The sequence below is a fragment of the Somniosus microcephalus genome, chromosome 5 (genome assembly GCF_052327205.1).
Source record: "Somniosus microcephalus isolate GS21.2 chromosome 5, FLI_Smic_1.0, whole genome shotgun sequence".
Classification (NCBI taxonomy): domain Eukaryota; kingdom Metazoa; phylum Chordata; class Chondrichthyes; order Squaliformes; family Somniosidae; genus Somniosus; species Somniosus microcephalus.
In genome coordinates, this window is record NC_140991.1 from 300949418 (window position 1) to 300969789 (window position 20372).

At 46.7% G+C, this 20372-nt stretch overlaps 1 protein-coding gene across 2 annotated transcripts in view; it reads right to left on the reverse strand.

Moving 5' to 3' along the window:
* The window catches only part of LOC147117862 (coagulation factor XIII A chain-like), a 137202-nt gene that overhangs the window by 54809 nt on the left and 62021 nt on the right, over positions 1 to 20372 (reverse strand). For both annotated transcript variants that reach the window (XM_085989244.1, XM_085989243.1), the window contains exon 6: positions 17841 to 17948. In XM_085989244.1, coding sequence (XP_085845370.1) covers positions 17841 to 17948 — 108 coding nt within the window. The remainder of the gene's footprint in view (positions 1 to 17840; positions 17949 to 20372) is intronic.

The following is a 20372-nucleotide window of genomic DNA, read 5'->3' on the forward strand; positions in this document are numbered from 1 at the left end:
TCCAGCGACTGGAAGAGACAGGCATTAGGACCCTGAAGCCTCCATCAGCTCGTGAACCGGAGTAAAGACAGGACTGGGGAAGAGAGAGAGGTAGGGCGATAGCGATCGGCAGATAAGGGCCGGGCCGCTTTGAAGTGAGGGGCGCAGCCGGGCCAGCGATCGGGACCAAAGATAAGAGCCGCACTCGGACTGAAAGGCGCGGCGGCTGCAGAAGCTCAAGGTGCGAGAGTCGCGGTGCACAGCGCGGGCTATCGATCGCGGCGAAGATAAGGGCCGCACTCGAGGGCTGAAGGGAGACGGCGTCGGGGGACGGGTGAAGACCGCCAAGCGCGGGAAAACCGCCATTTTGTGGGCGGAGGACGACGGCAAGAGCGGGAAGCCGCCATCTTTGATAACAAGTAAAGAAAAGAAAATCTGAGAAATTGCAAATCTACAATGCCTAAACACGGGAATATTAGCACCTTTGATAGTGACCTCGAAGATTGGGCCATATATGTTGAAAGAGTAAAAAATTATTGTAAGGCCAATAAAATTCGTGACCAAGATAAAGCTCTAACATTATTAAATTTAATGGGTGCGAAGACGTACGGGCAATTGAAACACCTGTTATCACCAGATGAACCGGCGGATAAGACGTTCGATGAGATTGTTACTGTCCTGAAAGATCATCTAAACCCCACGCCGCTGATGCTAGCGGAACGATTTAAATTTTACGACAGAAGGCAGCTACAGCATGAAAGCAATGCTGAATATTTGCTGGAATTGCGTAAATTAGCGAAATATTGCCAGTTTGGAACGGGATTGACAGATGCACTACGAGACAAATTTGTGTGTGGTTTATTTAAACAGGATACACAAAAGCGACTGCTCGAGGAGAATGAGCTGACGCTTGAGAAGGCGGTCACTATGGCAGCAGCACACGAAGCCGCAGCGAGAGGCACGGCAGTAATGCAGCTACGGTCACCGGAGCTCAGTGCACACAAATTGGGTGTGAGTTCTGGCAAATGTTATCGTTGTGGAAAGACAACGCATGATCAGAACCAGTGTTGGTTTAAAAACCAAGAATGTAGAACTTGTGGTAGGCTTGGACATATAGCTAGAGTATGCAGGTCAGGGAAGAAGACCAGCAACAAGAAGTCACCGCAAGGAAAATACGCAAAGGTACACAAGGTGACCGAACAGGAGTCCGATTCAGACGCTAGCAGTAATGAACTGGCTAGCTTAAGCTGTAATGAACTGGCTAGCTTAAGAGTACTCAACGCTGGTAAGGGTGCAGACCTCCAGACAATTTGGGTCACTCTTCAGATAGAAGGAGTCCAAGTAAAACTGGAATTGGACACTGGATCGGCATTGACGGTCATAAATAAGAACGATTACGGAAAGTTATTCCAACATATTCCCCTACAGGATACGGGGATTATATTGAAAACCTACACGGGGCAAAGAGTGTACCCCATCGGGAAAATAGAGGTTGCAGTGGTCCACAAGGGCGAAGACAGTCAAATAATGGACTTATATGTGATATCTGAAGGAGGTCCTCCACTACTAGGACGGGAGTGGATTAGGAAAATGAATATGGACTGGCATTTCCTACAAACAATAACGAGTGAGAACTCGGTGAAGATAGTCGGCCCAGACTCTGGAACGGATGATGGTAAGCCCAACTCAGGTGCAAAAGACAAAGTTTCAGCACAGAATTCCACTGAGCAACAACAACATAGTTTAACTGTGGATTCTGAGTCTGGCAAGTCTACTGATGTGCCCATTTCTGAGGGACACCGGGCTCGAACTCAACTCCATTTCAAACTACAACAGCAATTAGAACAAATGCTTCGCCGTTTTGAGCAAGAGTTGAATGCAACGAAAGAGTTCTTTGATATAGAGTTGGAGAATCTGGAAAGACAACAGAAGCAGCTGATGGAGAAAATGGAGCAGGAGCACACAAAACGTCTGATGTCAGAGGAGTTAACGGTCAGCCAACTCCTGCATATGCTGAAGGACAGGACTCTGAAATGGGAAAAACTTGAACATGAACTTCAATATTCAAACGAAAGGGCTTCGGAGCTCTCAAAGGTTATTGGAAGAGCTGAGGTGGCAACACAGACTGAGATGACTGCAACAGAGCAGCCCTTGGATGCCAAAAGTACGCTGACTCACGTCAACGTAGAACAACAGACCGCTGAAACAGCTGCTCCGGTAGAGGGATTGCATAGTCCGATCAATCAATCTCCAAAGGAAGTTGAAGTATTAAAATCACAAATGAGGTCACTAGTAAACGACTTGCTGAAAGCCCAGAAAAAGCTGGATGCAGAGGTACACATGAAGAAGTCTCTTCAGGAAAGATGTCTGGATTTGGAACAAGAGCTGGCTAACGTCCAGCTAGGTATGGAGGAAATAGACGACCCTCTCACTGGTCTAGCTCAGGACGACACCGAATATTACGATGTCCTGTCCTGCCCAGCTTGTAACTTCGACTCCCAAAGTGCAGAAATCATGGAGGAGCACCAAAAGTCTACGGAACATCGGGAGAAGCTGGCTCTACGACGGAAACAGGAGGAAGAGAAGGAGGAACTGCGCATGCAGCTGGCAGCTGTGGCAGCTGACAATGGAGCCCAGAGAGTCTCCAAGAAGCAGAAAAGGAAAAGTAAAAACAGAAGATGACCCATCTGAACCATTATCACCTCTACCAGATCACACACGTGGTCCCTCCGAACGGAGCCAATTCAGTTCGGAAGTTCAAACTGTTAAATCCATGGAAGGACTATTGAATGAGTCACTCTAGCAACGTGAACCGACTACACCACAGAGATTGAATCTGTGAACTGTTTTCCGCAGAGACTGAATCTGTGATCTGTTTTTGACATGAAGTTATCTATGTTATTCTGTTATGTAAACCTGAAGTTATATATGTATATATGTTATTACGTTATGTTAAATGGGGAGATGACTGTAAAGCTAGGAAGGGAGGAATGTTGTGTATGTAATATGTGTGCTACTTTGAACCTATGGACAGGACTGCACTACTTGTTGGGCGTAGTGATACGCAGTACCACTCCTGGCCATAGGGGTATAAATAGTACTGTGGGTACTGATCCCCCTCAGTTCCCGCCTATGGGCATGAAGTAAAGACCTATGTGCAGTCCCTACCTCCAACCAGTAAAGGCCTGTTTGAGTTATACGTTTAAGTCTTTGTGTTAATTGTTCAATACAATACACATACTTAACAGTTAGTAAAACCGCGGTTGGCAAATTCAGTATAAATGTGTATAAACACAATGGGGCAGAAATTCCTCCCCAAACACGTGAGTACGGAAGGGGTACTCACGCGTCTGGCCGGAGGAAATGCCGGTTTTCAGCATGCACAGCGCATGCGCTGAAAACCGGCATTTCCTCTCCTCTAACCCAAGAGGTGAAGAGGCTAGCGCGTGCGCTGTAGGGGGCAGCGTGTGAGTCTTGGATTTCCTCTGTTTTGGGGGATTTGCGCATGTGTAAAGCCCTCCGCTCTTTACGCTTGTAAAAAGCACACGTAAGTATTTATTTTTACAGGTAAGTGGTGTTATAGTGCAATTTAGAAATTTTTTTCCCCACAGGTTTATTATTTTAAAGAATCTACAATAAGGTAAGTTTAGTTTTAGACCCTTTTTATTAAAAATTTATTTTTTTTCCAAAAGAAAATTTTTGTTTAAATTATTTTTTAAACTTATTTATACTTAATTTAATGATTGGGATTTTTTTTAAATTTTATTTAAAGTTTAAGTAGTGTTTTGGGGTGCAGTACTTCTCCTGAGTTTGACAGTTCTTACTCTCAAACTTATGAATGAAGTTTCCCCTCCCCTGATTGGCTGAACAGTGCTCACCTGATCCCAGCCGGCACATCGCACTAACTACGCCGCTGGGTCAGGTTAGCACAGCGCGCCGACATCTGAACCGGGCCTGTGAAAGGAAATCCACTGCGGGCCAGGTTTCAGATGTCGGCGCGCAGGGTGAGCGCACATCGGGGGCTTGCACGCGCGGCAAGCCCCCGACACCAAGTTCTGGGCCAATAAAAAAAATATAAAAAGCAATAAAAATCATGTTATTTACCTTATTCCTAAATTTAAAAACATGGATACGCGAATTTCACTGCCGCGGTTGGTGAAAATTGTCGCAGAGTGGAAACCGTGTATAGGTGAAATCTGCGTATGGCAAAAGGGCGGGATTCCTGTACATGCTTTACATTTCATCAGGAAAAGGTATGATATAGGAATAGTTTTGTAGCATATCCATTTTAGTTGAAGTTTGGGACTAAATTTCCTGTGATCCCACTCCCCTGGCAAAATATCGCCTGCTGATTGTTTGCGCCCCTGGCTTCAGTCTACTGCCTGGGGTGGGTGCATTTAAATAACAAAGAGGGTGCCGGCACCATTTACGGCACGCGAGAGCCCCTTAACAACGCATTCGCTGAGGGTTCTCGTCCAATGAGCCATTCTTCTTGTGTGTGCCTGTGCAGCGAGTGTTGGCAAGTTATTCGACCGTGGAGGGCATCACAGCCAAACCCATTCTTGTCGTAGCCAACGTGCCCTCTACATTTTATTTCCCGTGCGCCGTACCTTTAAGTTTGCTGCGATCTTAAAGGGAACAGCTTGTGAGCGGCCTGTGTGGCACCTTCCCGGATGTTGCGCGGTCACGCACGCGCAGAGCTTAGCGAGAACATTGGTCGTAACCCTAAATCCGCGCAGACATACTTTCTGGCAGGCATCCCTGGATAGAAAGTTAGTTACAAAATCCCCAAACAGTTTTCAAGAAAGCAATGTGCTGGTCCAGCCTCTGGGTTTGTAGGAGCCAAGCGATTTAACAGTGGCGACACAGAGAGAAATATAAAACCTTTAACCACTCCAAGCACCGATAATCCCCTCAAATGGGCGACTGAGCAAGTTCATAGTTTGAGCGTTTGAAATTCTTATTAAACAGCTTTCCTGCTGCGCAGAGATCAACCTGCGTTACCTAATTGCATTTTGTGAGTTGTGTGTTAATCCCCTGTTTGGCTAAGGGAACTGCTTGATCTATCTCATGGGGCACTTGATTGAAGTTGGAGCTGTTAACAAAGTTCCCAACCTTTAACGAAATTAAATATAAGCAGGGATTCCTAGCTAACTAGGTATTGGAATTTTTCTTAAAGGTAATGAAGTTCATGACAGCAGACCCACGTGCCCTCAAGTTAGCACACTTCAAAAAGTTGGATAGGAACATAGGAACTACTAGAACAGAAAGGACCAAGGTTCAGCGAGTTCGCCTTCTACCATCCTGGTAGTCACCTGATACAACGATAATGGAAAAAGAAAATACTGCAGATGCTGGAAATCTGAAATAAAAACAGAAAATGCTGGAGACACTCAGCAGGTCAGGCAGCATCTGTGAAGCGAGAAACAGAGTTAACGTTTCAGGTCGATGACCTTTTGTCAGAACGATAATCATAGCAATCAATCTCTATCAATTAGTCTACAACAGACCCAGAAATGACACGAGGAAAACCAGTGGTGGAGAGCTTTGGGATTCATAGGACCAAAGTCACCTTCATCCTCCCAGGCATGCTGCATGTATCCACCTGTCACGTCTCAAACTGCTCATATATCCCAAAATGTTGGCCTGGAAATTGCCGCCGGCGTCCGCCTCCGAACCTGAAAAAAACCATCCGAACTTATCGGGTGTCTCCGGAGCTTCGGCCTCTTGCGGTCCTGGGCCTGCGGGCGTAGGCCTGCGTAAAGGCCCGCGGATCCCAGGGGCCCACGTGGTCCGCAGGCGTCTCTGGGAACACGTGGGCCAGGCCAACCCATCAAAAAGGGGAAGTTCTATGATGCTTATGGGGGATTCCATTTACGTACGGCATCCCCATGAGCATCGTAGAAATCACCTAATAAATAAAATTTACACCAGTTAAATAAAAATAAATGTTCCTATGTTCAAAATTAATTAAAAGACCCTTTAATTAAGCATTTAAAATAAAAATTTAATTTTTTGAAAAATCAATTTAAACATTTTAACACAGGCCAAAATTTACCTAACCTAATTTTAAATGTATGTGTATGTTTAAATCATTTAAAAAAAATTATTTTAACATGTGCATACGCTGTCGGAAACACTGTAAAATCTTGGGCTGTTATTTACTGAAAGTAATCTATCTAATTTAGATTTCATTGAATCAATACTAACTGCTTCCACTGTCCTTTTAGGGAGCCCGTTGCATAGATTGACCACTCGCTCACTGAAATATTGTTTCCGCAGATTGGTTTTCAATTTACCCTTCTTCAAGCGCAGGCTGTGTCCTCTTGTTCTACTGCTCTGGACAAGGTGAGGTAGTTTGCCATGGTCTGCATTATCCAGTCCCTTTAGAATCCTAAAATGAACAATCAGATCACCTCCCAACCTTCTCTTTTCCAGTGAGAACATACTCAATTTACATAATCGCTCCTCATAATCCAATCCATGGTTGCTGTGTGTACCATCTACAAGATGCACTGCAGCAACTCGCCAAGGCTTCTTCGGCAGCACCTCCCAAACCCGTGACCTCTTCCACCTAGAAGGACAAGGGCAGCAGGCGCATGGGAACACCACCACCTCCAAGTTCCCCTCCAAGTCACACACCACCCTGACTTAGAATTATATCGGCCGATCCTTCATCGTCGCTGGGTCAAAATCTTGGAACTCCCTCCCCAACAACACTGTGGGAGCACCTTCACCACACGGACTGCAGTGGTTCAAGAAGGCGGCTCACCACCACCTTCTCAAGGGCAATTAGGGATGGGCAATAAATGCTGGCCTTGCCAGCAATGCCCACATCCCATAAACGAATGGAAAGAAAAAAATCCCTCTCTTCCCCTCAATCATTCTGGTTGCTCACCTTTTAATAGCTGCAATATCCTTTTTGTGCTAGGGCGACCAGAACTGTCCTGTATTCTAAGTGCAGTCGCACCAATGATTTATTTACTGCCAGGATTACCTCACTATTTCGGCTCAGTACATCCCAACATCTGATTTGCTTCACTCACTGCCACCGAGCATTGTTGCGATAACTTCAATTTATTGTCCATCATGATCACCTAGATATCTTTCATTTTCCATGCACATTATTTTCTTTCCATTTATGTAATAATCCCTTGCTTGATTAGTGTCCCCATGTGAAGCACTTTGCATTTTTCTACATTGAATTTCAGCTGGCACCTGTCTGCCCGATTCCCAAGTACAGGAAACTTTGTGATATCCGGCACCGACGGGACCGGCGTGTTGCCGATCTATCAAAACTGCCGGACATACAAAGTTAATGTTGAAGCATACGGAGGTTTTCATCTCCGTATCTGACAACAAACACTGTTGCTTAGCAACAGCTTCTAAAGAGTCGGCTGCAGCTGCAAGCGTCTCTAGCTGAAGCTGTTGCTATAGCTACAGACCTTGCAGTGCCTGACTGGGGAAAAAAAAAGAACGAGAACTAAAAAAACTTATAGAAAACAGCTCCTGATTTTTGCCGTTAGATCGAGTATTCCGGACATACAACCTCCGGATAAACCAAAGTTTCCTGTATACAGTATTCAAATCCTCCTGTAGCTTATCTTGAAAAAGACTTACATTTCTATAGTGCTTTTCATGACCACCGGATGTCCCAAAGCACGTTACAGCCAATGAAGTACTTTTTGAAGTGTAGTCACTGTTGTAATGTAGGAAATGCAGCAGCCAACTTGCACACAGCAAGCTCCCACAAACAGCAATGTGATAATGACCAGATCATCTGTTTTAGTGACGTTGATTGAGGGATAAATATTGACCCAGGACACCGGGGAATAACTCCCTTGCTCTTCTTTGAAATAGTGCCATGGGATCTTTTATGCTCACCTGAGAGAGCAGAAGGGGCCTTGGTTTAACGTCTCATCCGAAAGACAGCACCTCCAACAGTGCTGCACTCTCTCAGTACTACACTGAGTGTCAGCCTAGATTTTTGTGCTCAAGTCCCACTCCAGGGACCTTCTGACTCAGAGGCGAGGGTGCTACCAACTGAGCCATGGCTGACACTATCCTGTTCAGCTTCGGAGTCTACATCCTACCCAGAAGAAGAATGACTGCTAAATCATGGCGAGTTCTCAGTGTAGACAGAACTTCCTTTATGCTATGTATCTTGAAGTGAAATTTGGACCAGTCATCAATAACACCCACAGAACAGTTAGATATAAAACATCAAACTAGCCAGGTTCCGGAAACAGACCGGCAATACGAATAATTCAACCGTAAAGGAATGTTCACTCAAACAGTCTACGAGACAAATTAAATTACTTTCCTCATCAATTGAGGGGTTGACTTAAAACTCTCAGTACAACTAGGGAGTTAGTACAGCTGATGAGGGCCAAGCCAACAGCTTGAAAAACGCAAAATAACAACAGCTCTTTCTACACTGTAGATGTTATTAATCACTGGTTCAAATTTCACTTTCTGGCATATGGTACAGAGGAGTTTCTTTCTACACTGAAGATCTTCCCCAGGAGACAGGAAAAACTTTCAAACCATGCATGTATATTTGCTTAAAAAAAGGACTTCTTAATGGATTGAATATTAGCTTTGTCTTGAGAATCCTAGGTTGAGGGTCAGAGTGTCAGATATCACTAAGGTTGAAGAGATTAGCAGAGAAAAATGAGGTAACTCCCCTGGTTATATAACGCTAAGAGCAGCTGGATTTCATTCGTTTGTCCAGCAACTTTACTGAAACATGTCAGATGCGGAGAATGACACAGTGGGCAGGATTTTCATTGGGCCATGGAGGCGGGATTGGAGGTGTGTGGGGGGTTAAAATCTCGAAATCGGGGGGCACGAACCCATCCCGCCCCCCAACCCACCTCCATGCCAGTTTCAAAGGAAGCGGATACCCGACCTGTGCTGGGACTCGCCTCCCTGAGGCAGGAAGGGGATTAGTGCCAATTAACTGCCTGTTAACAGGTAGTTAACAGGCAGTTTTTAGCCTAATCCCTATTTTTATTCCTGAAGTGTGGGATTCCCGATGGCTCCAAACCACACCAAGTTAGCGAGGCGGGCCGTCGGGCTGAAGGTCTTGGAGGGTTCGAGATGTCTGGTGTTCAGGTGAGTGATGGGTGCATGAGTGAAGAGGTAAGTGTGTTTGGTGTGTCTAAAGTGGTTAAAGAAGTTTCACTTACCTTTACAGCCTTCCTTCCTTCAGGCCTCGGGAGTCCCTCATCTCACCAGCACAGAAAGCAGAATGGCCACGAGCTGTCAAAAGTTGCAGCATTCAGCTTTCTGTTCTGGAGAGATCTCTAAATCAGCCTGAGAGGAAGGAATTAACTTGAAGTACAGATTGTTAGTGTTTGACAGCTTCAAAGAGCTGTCAAACGCTGATATTTCATCTGTCAAAAGCTCTTGACAGATGAAATGTCAATCCCTGACGTCACCTGTTGTCGGGTGGCCCTTAATTGGCCTGCTGAGCCCGCTGGGCGAGCTCAACAAGGTCAATCAAGGGAAAATCGCGTGGGTTGGCCACAACTCGATGGAGGCGGGACTACAACCCCGAAAGTTGTAGTCCCGCCTCCTACACGCCTCCAGTATCAAAATCCAGCCCAAACAGTCAGTGAGCTGAATCATACAGGAAGAATTTTCACATTGCACCGAAGCCAGGAATAAAGCAGAAACCCATTAAAACTTTGAACGGCAAAGTGCAGCACGCCTGCACATTGACTACCCAACTAACAACCTGACAGACCCAATAAACTGTGAATGGGCTCTCGTGGGATGCCTGTGTTTGTTTTAGATCATTAACAACTTCAATTTAACATTGAGGAACGATCAGAAAGTGCACCAATTCCCTCTCATTATATTCTCTCAGGTAATTGCGAGAGCTTATTATGTCATGTTTGCTATATTGATAGCGCACTCATATCTGAGTATATTAGAATCATAGGCGGAAAAATTGGGTAGCGCCGGAAAAGTTAGCGCCCCTCCCCCATAAATTCAGTAGCAGTGTGCCAAGCAGGAGGTGGGGCGCTACTGGAAGTGCTCCCCCTCCTCCTTGGGGCGCTACTACTCAATGTCGCAGCGCTCCGTTCAACAGCGCCACGCGCGTCGGCACGTAGCGCCGCGTCATTGCCGGCCTCCTCCCCGGCTTAAGGGGAGGGGCGTAGCGCTGCGCGCACCGGGGCCCTGTTGGACCATTGGAGAGCGGGGGTGCCGTGGAAACAGCCCGGCACTCAAGAGGAGTGCCGGGCTGAGCGATCGCAGCCGGCACCCCGCATACAAAAGCGAAAGGGGGCAGGTGCTGACAGTCGGCCAAAATAAAAGTGGCCGCCCGACACCTGCCCTTTAAGTAGCGCTGCCGCATGCTATCGCCCCCCTGATCCTGTCGGTCCCATCGCCTGGCGATAGTTCAGGGGTCGCAAGGGAAGTTGCCGGCCGGGGCGCCAACGGGGCGCTGTGCGCGGCGATGACGTCATCATCGCTGGCGCAGCGGAGCAGGGGCGTTACCGGCTACCGCCACTGCTAACCTCCTGCTGAATTTCGCGGGAAGTGTTAGTGGCGCAGCGCCTGGACGCTAGGGCATTTGCGCCCCGTTAGTGCCCCCCGGGGCGCTAAAGAGCTGCGCAAAGCAACCCAATTTCTCCCCCATAGAATCTTACAGCACAGAAGGAGGCCATTCGGCCCATCATGGCTGTGCCAGCTCTTTGAAAGAGCTCTCCAATTAGTTCCACACCCGAGCTTTCTCCCTATAACCCTGCAAATTAGTCCTCTTCAAGTACATGTCCAATTGCCTTTTGAAAGCTCCTTTGGAATCTGATTGCACCGCCCTTTCAGGTAGTGCGTTCCAGATCTTAACAACCCTCTGCGTGAAGAAATTTCTCCTCATTTCCCCACTCATTCTTTTGCCAATTATTTTAAAGCTGTGACCTCTGGTTACCGACCCACTTACCAGAGTAAGCAGTTTCTCTATAGCTGCTCTATCAAACCCCTCATCATTTTGAATACCTCCAGCAGCTTGTGTGTTTTTAAAATTTTTATAGCTAGAAACTTCATTCCAGCCCAAATCTTCTCCCTTTCTCACTTGATTCTTTTTAGATTTCATGTTTTGTGTAAATAAATTTATTACTGCTATAAAATGGGATCACTAAAGCATTAGAAAAAAAAAATCAACACATTTTCTTCATCAATTATCTCCCTGTACAGAAACTGGACTGCAAGCTTTTAAAAAAAATATTTCAAAGCATTTAAAATGAAACAGATGAAACCCTCAAAAGCCACAAAGGTTAGCAGGATTCTTACATTTCGGGCGGAAATCAAGGAATATTTTAAGATGTGAGAATTTATCGGCGAACATCAGTAAAATCTGAAAATGAAAAAAACCTTAATTGTCATTGTGGTGTATGTAACCTGTTCCACCTTAAGAGAACTTAAGCCTGTTCCACCTTAAGAGATGTAGGCCTAGAAATTGGGTTTTGGCTTAGCCAGGGCTTTAGCGCCGGAAGTTAGTGCCGGCGCTAAGTCCCCCTGCGCGCGCCAAAAATTCAGCAGGGCCGCGCCCAAACGGCTGCCGGCGCTACTGAAGGGTCTTTGCGGCGGTAAATCGGCGCTAACTGCCGTTACGCGCCGCAATTCCGGCGCTGCGGCACCCGATGCGGTGCGGCAGGCTCGGGAAGTGCAGGCCTCCTCCTTCCCTTAAGGAGGAGCTGCCTGCACCCGATCGCGGCCCGCGAAAATCTTTTAAAAAATGAGCCCGGCACCTCGGACAAGTGCCGGGCTTGCTTCTGTTCCGGGGGGGGGGGGGGGGGGGGGGAAGTCCGGGGAGGGAGCTGCGGCCAGCGGCCGGCGGGAAAGCGGCCGGCCGCCGCGGGGCCTTTAATGCGCCGGCGCAAAGACTCGTAAGACACTGTTGCCAGAGTCTTAGTTGCGGCTGTCACGGGCGAGGCGGCCGCAACTGAATTTCGGCGCTGGGGCCCGTCGGCATGGCAACCGGGACGCTGCGCACACCGATGACGTCATCGGTGCCGGCGCAGCGCTACCGGTCTACCGCGGCGTAAGGGCCCCAGGCAATTTCGGCGCCGGCGCCAAATGCAGCGCTAGGCCCTCTAGCGCCGCAAAATCGGCGCTAAGGGCACTCAATTTCTAGGCCGTACTACTTTCTCTGGCTGCTGTATACGTAATACCGGTGGTGACCACCGGTATATAAGCACTGTGTAGTAAGATTGTATTTCATATAGTCCTGACCTCCAACCAGTAAAGACCTGTTGAACTTTAATCTTGTAGCCTGTGTGTTATTAATTACAACTAGAACACACAGACTTTACAGTGGCGACGAGTCAGATTCTTACCCTGCGGCAGTTATATCCACGGCGGCTTCGTCCACAGAACAGACGTCGAAGAGAGGTTTCCACCCTCATCACCCTGCTGGAAGACACGTCGCGCGGCAGACATCGAGAGACCAGAGTGCAGAAGACATCCTGAACTCGAAGCCTCCATCAGCAGCTGTCAGCTATCTTCTTTCTACCTTGGTAGTGGGTAAGCCGGGCAGCGACGCGACCAGAAAATCGGCCACGTTGGCTGTACAGACGGGGAGGGAAGAAGGAGGAATAAGGGCAGTGAGATCGATCGCGACCGGAGATAAGGGCCGGGCCGCATTCGGGCCGAAAGGCGCAGCGCGGGGACATCGATCGCGGCTGGTGATAAGGGCCGGGCCGCATTCGGGCGAAAAACGCGCAGCGTCTGGGGGCAACTGAAGGCGCGAGAGCCGCGGTGAAGCGGAGACAGCGTCGGGGGAAGGGTGAAGACCGCCAAGCGCGGGAAAACCGCCATTTTGTAGGTGGAGGACGAAGACAAGAGCGCGGAAGCCGCCATCTTGGATAAAAATAAAAAGAAATTAAATTGCAACGATGCCTAAACATGGGAACATTAATACCTTTGATAGCGACATCGAAGATTGGGCTATGTATGTAGAACGCATAGAAAATTATTGTAAAGCAAATAAAATCCCAGATGCAGAGAAAGCACTAATATTATTAAACTTAATGGGTGCGAAGACATACGGGCAATTGAAACACCTTGTATCACCAGATGAACCGGCGGATAAGACGTTCGAGGAGATTGTTACTGTCCTGAAAAATCACCTAAACCCCACGCCGCTGATGCTAGCGGAACGATTTAAATTTTACAGCAGAAGGCAGCTGAAGGATGAAAGCAATGCTGAATATTTAATGGAATTGCGTAAGCTAGCAAAGTACTGTCAATTCGGAACGAGATTGACAGAGGCGCTACGAGATAAATTTGTGTGTGGTTTATTAAAAGAAGATACACAAAAGCGATTGCTCGAGGAGAATGAGCTGACGCTTGAGAAAGCGGTCACTATGGCAGCAGCACACGAAGCTGCAGCGAGAGGCACGGCAGTAATGCAGCTACGGTCACCGGAACTCAGTACAAATAAATTGGGTTTGAGTACTGTAAAATGTTATCGTTGCGGAAAGACAACGCACGATCAGAACCAGTGTTGGTTTAAAAACCAAGAATGCAGAACGTGTGGCAGGCTTGGCCACATAGCTAAAGTATGCCGGTCAGGAAAGAAGACCAGCAACAAAAAGTCACCGCAAGGAAAATACATAAAGGTACACAAGGTGACAAAGAACAGTTCGACCGAACAGAAGTCAGATTCAGACGCTAGCAGTAATGAACTGGGTAGCTTAAGAGTACACAACGTTGGTAAGGATGCAGATCTCCAGACAATTTGGGTCACCCTTCAGATAGCAGGAGTCCAAGGAAAGATGGAATTGGACACTGGATCGGCATTGACGGTCATGAATAAGAAAGATTACAAAAGGTTATTTCAACATATTCCCCTACGGGATACGGAGATTATATTGAAAACATACACGGGGCAAAGAGTGTACCCCGTCGGAAAGATAGAGGTAAAAGTGGTCCACAAGGGCGAAGAAAGCCAAGTAATGGACTTATATGTGCTACCTGAAGGAGGTCCACCACTACTGGGACGGGAGTGGATTAGGAAAATGAATATGGACTGGCACTCCTTGAAGGCACTAACGGTAGATTCCGGGGAAACAGATGTCAAACCTAAACGATTGTCCAGAATATTGGATGATGCTAAAGAGGTGTTCCAGCAGGGACTGGGAACACTGAGAGGAATTACGGCAAACATCAAGATTGATGAACATGCACAACCAAAATTTTTTAAAGCCAGACCGGTACCCTATGCAATACGACCTACTGTAGAAGCGGAACTGGAAGCGCTAGAACGTTCAGGTGCACTGTCTAAGGTAGATTGGAGTGAGTGGGCTATGCCCATTGTTCCCGTTATGAAACGTCCTTCGAGCAACAAGCCAGGAGAACCAGGGAAGGTTCGCATCTGTGGAGATTTCAAAGTCACCGTTAATCCGGTGCTTCACACGGTGCAGTATCCGCTTCCACGGACTGAGGATATTTTTGCTTCGTTGTCTGGCGGGAAACACTTCACCAAGATAGACCTGGCGCAGGCGTACTTGCAGATGGAGGTTGAAGAAGAGTCACACCAATACCTCACGATCAACACGCATCGAGGTTTGTACCGTACAATAGGCTGGTTTTTGGAGTGGCATCGGCTCCAGCAATTTGGCAGAGGGCCATGGAGCAGGTATTACAGGGAATTCCAGGCACACAATGTTACCTGGACGATATTCTGATTACAGGTGATGGTGATGAAGAACACCTCGCAAACTTGGAACTGGTGCTCAACAGACTGAAAGAGTATGGACTTAGAGTTAATCGGCAGAAATGCGAGTTCTTCCAGAAGCGGATCTCGTACTGTGGTCATGTCATTGACCGGGAGGGGCTTCATAAGTCTCCTGACAAGATAGAGGCAGTTGTAAAGGCTCCCGCTCCAGATAATGTCTCTCAGTTGAGGTCGTTTCTAGGATTGATTAACTATTACCATAAATTTCTACCAAATCTATCCACGGTACTGCACCCGCTAAATGCTCTTTTACAGAAGGGGGTACCATGGGAATGGAGCGAAAACTGTAAGAAAGCATTTCGCAAAAGCAAAGAATTGATCACCTCAGAGGAAGTGTTGGCTCACATCAACCCGACACTGCCTATTCGGTTGGCTTGTGATGCTTCTCCATATGGTATTGGGGCAGTACTCTCACACAAGTTGCCAAATGGCACGGAAAGGCCAGTCGCGTTTGCATCCAGATCATTGACCTCTGCTGAGCGCAACTATGCGCAGATCGATAGGGAGGCTCTCAGCCTTGTATGGGGAGTGAAGAAGTTTAATCATTACCTGCAGGGCCAAAAATTTACTCTTCTGACAGACCATCAGCCGTTGGTATCCATTTTTAACCCTAAGAAGGGTGTTTCAGTGATGACAGCACAGCGTCTCCAGAGATGGTCCCTTTTCCTAGGGGCACATCAATATCAAATAGAATTCAAAGGTACGAAGCAGCATGGCAATGCTGATGGGCTGTCGCGCCTGCCACTACCTGAAGAAGAAGAAACGACGAAAGTTGACCCTGTTGAGTTATTTCATTCGACCATCATCGAGTGTTTACCAGTCACCAATGCAAGTATTGAAAGAGAAACCAGGAACGACCCGACACTGTCCAGAGTCTACGAGGTGACAGTGAAAGGATGGCCAACACGTGGTGATCCTCTGTTACCGGCATTCTCGGCAAGGCGAGACCAGCTGTCCGTCTGCCATGGTACTTTGATGTACGGGACAAGAGTGATTATTCCTCCCAAGTTAAGGGAAAGAGTTCTAAAAGAACTGCATGAAGGTCATCTGGGGGGAGTTAAGATGAAAAGTCTTGCTAGGGCTTATGTATGATGGCCGGGTATTGACCAACAGATAGAGGAGTTGACGAAAAGCTGTGCTGGGTGCCAAAAAGTGCAAAATGCACCTCCGATGGCACCACTACACCCATGGGAATGGCCTTCAGCCCCATGGCAACATGTACATATTGACTTTGCTGGTCCATTCATGGACTCCATGTTCCTAATTGCGGTGGACGCACATTCCAAATGGCCAGAAGTGATCAAGATGAATACCACTACTTCAGAAAAGACAATTGCGGTGTTAAGAACAATATTCGCAAGGAACGGATTGCCAGAACAGATCTGTTCGGACAACGGACCACAGTTCGTGTCGGAAGAATTCCAAAAATTCTTAAAGAAGAATGGGGTGAAACATTATACCTCTGCCCCATATCATCCGGCGACAAACGGGTTGGCCGAGAGATTTGTCCAAACATTCAAAAAGGCAATAAAGGCCATGAACGATGACCAGATTCCGCTACAGCACAAGATGGACAATTTCCTAATGGCGTATCGAAACGCCGCTCATGCAGTGACTAACCAAAGTCCTGCCATGATGTTTTATAACAGGAGGTTGCGGTCCAGGTTGGACTTGTTAAAACCAAATGTGCGGAGGGAAGTGGAAAACAAACAGTTCCGGCATATTAATAACAAGTCCACTCGAAGTTTCGAAGTAGGACAACCAGTGTTGGCAAGGGGCTATGGAAACGAAAAATGGCAGCCCGGAACAATTCGGGCCAGACAAGGACCTCTGATGTACACAGTAGATATTGGTAACAATGTGATAAGGCGTCATGCGGATCAACTGGTAGAATCAAGAGCAAGGGTCGAACCCATGGTTGCGACAGAGACAACTGTGGAAGACGTTAATGAACCTGAAGCATCTACCTCGGCAGGGACTGTACCTGATGATGACGTCCAATACACAGGAAACCAACAAGAAGAGTCACCTCAGCAACAAGAATCAGAGACCACTGAAAGGCGTTATCCAAACCGAATCAGAAGGCCTCCTGAGAGACTGAACCTTTGAACTGTTTATACCTGAAGTTATATATGTATATATGTTATGATGTTATGTTAAATGGGGATATGACTATTAAGCTAAAAAGGGAGGATTGTGGTGTATGTAACCTGTTCCACCTTAAGAGATGTACTACTTTCTCTGGCTGCTGTATACGTAATACTGGTGGTGACCACCGGTATATAAGCACTGTGTAGTAAGATTGTATTTCATATAGTCCTGACCTCCAACCAGTAAAGACCTGTTGAACTTTAATCTTGTAGCCTGTGTGTTATTAATTACAACTAGAACACACAGACTTTACAGTCATATTTACAGCTCAACCAACAACACCAAGAACACATTGTCTGATCAACATTGCTGTTTGTGGGTCACAGTTGTGCACAAATTGGCTGCTGTTTCTCCCTATATTACAAACATTGGCTGTAAAGCGCTTTGGGATGTCCTGCAGTCGTGAAAGGTGCTATATAAATGCAAGTCTTTCTTTTTTAACAGTGACTGTGGGCGCAACTTTCAGCTATCCGTACTGTCGAAGTGTCGCCCCCGTTGTAATGTAGGGAAAAGCGGCAGGCAATTTGCGCTCAGCCAGCTCCCACAAACAGCAATGAGATAAATGATCAGATAATCCGTTTCCTTAATCGTATTGGTTGATTGATAAATATGGGCCAGAACGCTGGGAGAACTCCCCAGCTCTTCTTCAAAATAGTGCCGTGGGATCTTTTGCAACAACCTGAGAGGACAGACTGGCCTCAGTTTAACATTTCATCTGAAAGACAACACTTTCATAGATGTACATAGAATGTACAGCACAGAAACAGGCCATTCGGCCCAATTGGTCTATGCCGGTGTTTATGCTCCACACGAGCCTCCTCCCACCCCTCTTCATCTCACCCCATCAGCATATCCTTCCGACAATGCCGCGTCCCCTCAGTACGGCACTGAAGCTCTGCTTCTGTAAACTCTTAAAATTACTCCACAATATTACTATTATCCTGCATTTTTATCAACTTACCATTGCAGATGCAACTCGGCAGATTTTGATTGGGCACCCTCTGGTATGCAAAGGCATCTGTGCTCTGTCCAGTATGTAGATACAGGAGTCCAATACATGCCTTTCAAACTAGATGGAATTAAGGGGACAAATAGATGATTATAAAATGAAGACGCAATCATTTTATATCAGTATAATATTAACATTAGTGTGTTTCCTTGATAGCTTCTGAATGAAGTTTTGATTTTCATTTATATGATAAATGAGAATTTTCTCATCCTAAATAAAACTGCTTTACTTAATGATTAAATACAGACCATTAAATAATGGTTACATTATTAAACCCCCTCAAGATTTTCTGTTGTCACTTTAGGTTAGGAAGTTATCGTAACCGAGGTCCCCTCATTTCAATTACATCTTCTACCATGAAAATATGATCAAATGTAAAAGGCTGGCTTATTCTCTTTGTACGGCCCGATCTTTGGGCGCTACTGGCGTGGGCAGGGCGGAAAACTGGGCAGGGACCTTTTATGTCAAATCGCCGCCCATTCTTGTGTCCGGCCAATTTTCTGCTATCACTTTTGCTGGATGGCAAACAAATAAAGGCTGACGTATTAAGCGGAGACGGTAATGACGCGGTACCATCGTGGGTTCGATTTTCCGTCTTTATCACCACATTTCCACTTGATGTTAATCAGTCCTGTATAAAATGGGTGTCCAGCATCACTACTGGTGAGTGAAAGGCAGAAATTTTATTTCAAGGGCCTCAGCAGCTTTTGTGAATCGGTTCATACAGAGCTTGTTTTCTCCGCCATTTATAATTTTTGTTGTTGTTTTTCCGCCGCTGACAACTGCCTGATCAATTATCTACCTCCTAACCCTAACCCTACCATCACCCGTCTCCACACCTGCCTCAGCTTACCTGCTGCTGAAATCTCTCATCATGCCTTTATTGCCTCTAGACTTGACTGTTCCAATGCGCCCCTGGACAGCTTTCCATCTTCCACCCTCCATAAAATTGAGCTCATCCAAAACTCTGCTGCCCGTATTTTAACTCACACCAAGTCTCGTTCACCCATCACCCCTGTACTCACTGACTTACATTGGCTCGCAGTCCAACAACAGCTCAATTTTAAAATTCTCATCCTCGTTTTCCAATCCCTCCCTATCTCTGTAACCTCCTCCAGCCATACAGCCTACCGAAATCGCTGTGCATTCCTTCAATTCTGGCCTCTTGAGCATCCCCGATTTTAATCGTTCCACCATTGGCGGCCATGCCTTCTGTTGCCTAGGCCCCAAGCTCTGGAACACCCTCCCTAAACCTCTCCGCCTCTCCACCTCTCGCTCCTCATTTAAGACGCTCTTTAAAGCCTACCTCTTTGTCCAAACTTTTGATCACATAGAAACATCGAAAAATAGGAGCAGGGGTCGGCCATTCGGCCCTTTGCGCCTGCTCCGCCATTCAATATGATCATGGCTGATCCTCTATCTCAATACCATATTCCCGCTCTCTCCCCATACCCCTTGATGCCTTTTGTGTCTAGAAATCTATCTATCTCCTTCTTAAATATATTCAGTGACTTGGCCTCCGCAGCCTTCTGTGGTAGAGAATTCCACAGGTTCACCACCCTCTGAGTGAAGAAATTTCTCCTCATCTCAGTCCTAAATGTCCGACCCCGTATCCTGAGACTGTGACCCCTCATTCCAGACACCCCCAGCCAGGGGAAACATCCTCCCTGCATCCAGTCTGTATAGCCCTGTCAGAATTTTATACGTTCAATGAGATCCCCTCTCATTCTTCTAAACTCTAGTGAATACAGGCCTAGTCGACCCAATCTCTCCTCATACGACAGTCCTGCCATCCCAGGAATCAGTCTGGTGAACCTTCGTTGCACTCCCTCTATGGCAAGTATATCCTTTCTTAGGTAAGGAGACCAAAACTGCACACAGTACTCCAAGTGTGGTCTCACCAAGGCCCTGTATAACTGTAGTAAGACATCCTTGCTCCTGTACTCAAATCCTCTTGCAATGAAGGCCAACATACCATTTGCCTTCCTAACTGCTTGCTGCACCTACATGTTTGCTTTCAGTGACTGGTGTACAAGGACACCCAGGTCCCTTTGTACATCAGCATTTCCCAATCTAGCACCATTTAAATAATATTCTGCCTTTCTGTTTTTCCTACCGAAGTGGATAACTTCACCTTTATCCACATTATACTGCATCTGCCATGTGTTTGCCCACTCACTCAACTTGTCTAAATCGCCTTGAAGCCTCTTTGCATCTTCCTCACAACTCACAATCCCACCTAGCTTCGTGTCACCTGTCCTAGTAGCTCCTTATGTGACTCGGTGTTACATTTTGTTTGATAGTCGCTCCTGTGAAGCGCCTTGGGGTGTTTTATTACATTAAAGGTGCTAAATTAATGCAAGTTGTTGCCTTGCAAAGAGGCTTCATCATGGACGCCGCAGAAAGGGTAGGGACCCAAAGACAGTGGAGGGTCATTCAGTTAAGCAGCTACAGTCTAACCTGGGTAAGGATGGCAGGTTTCCC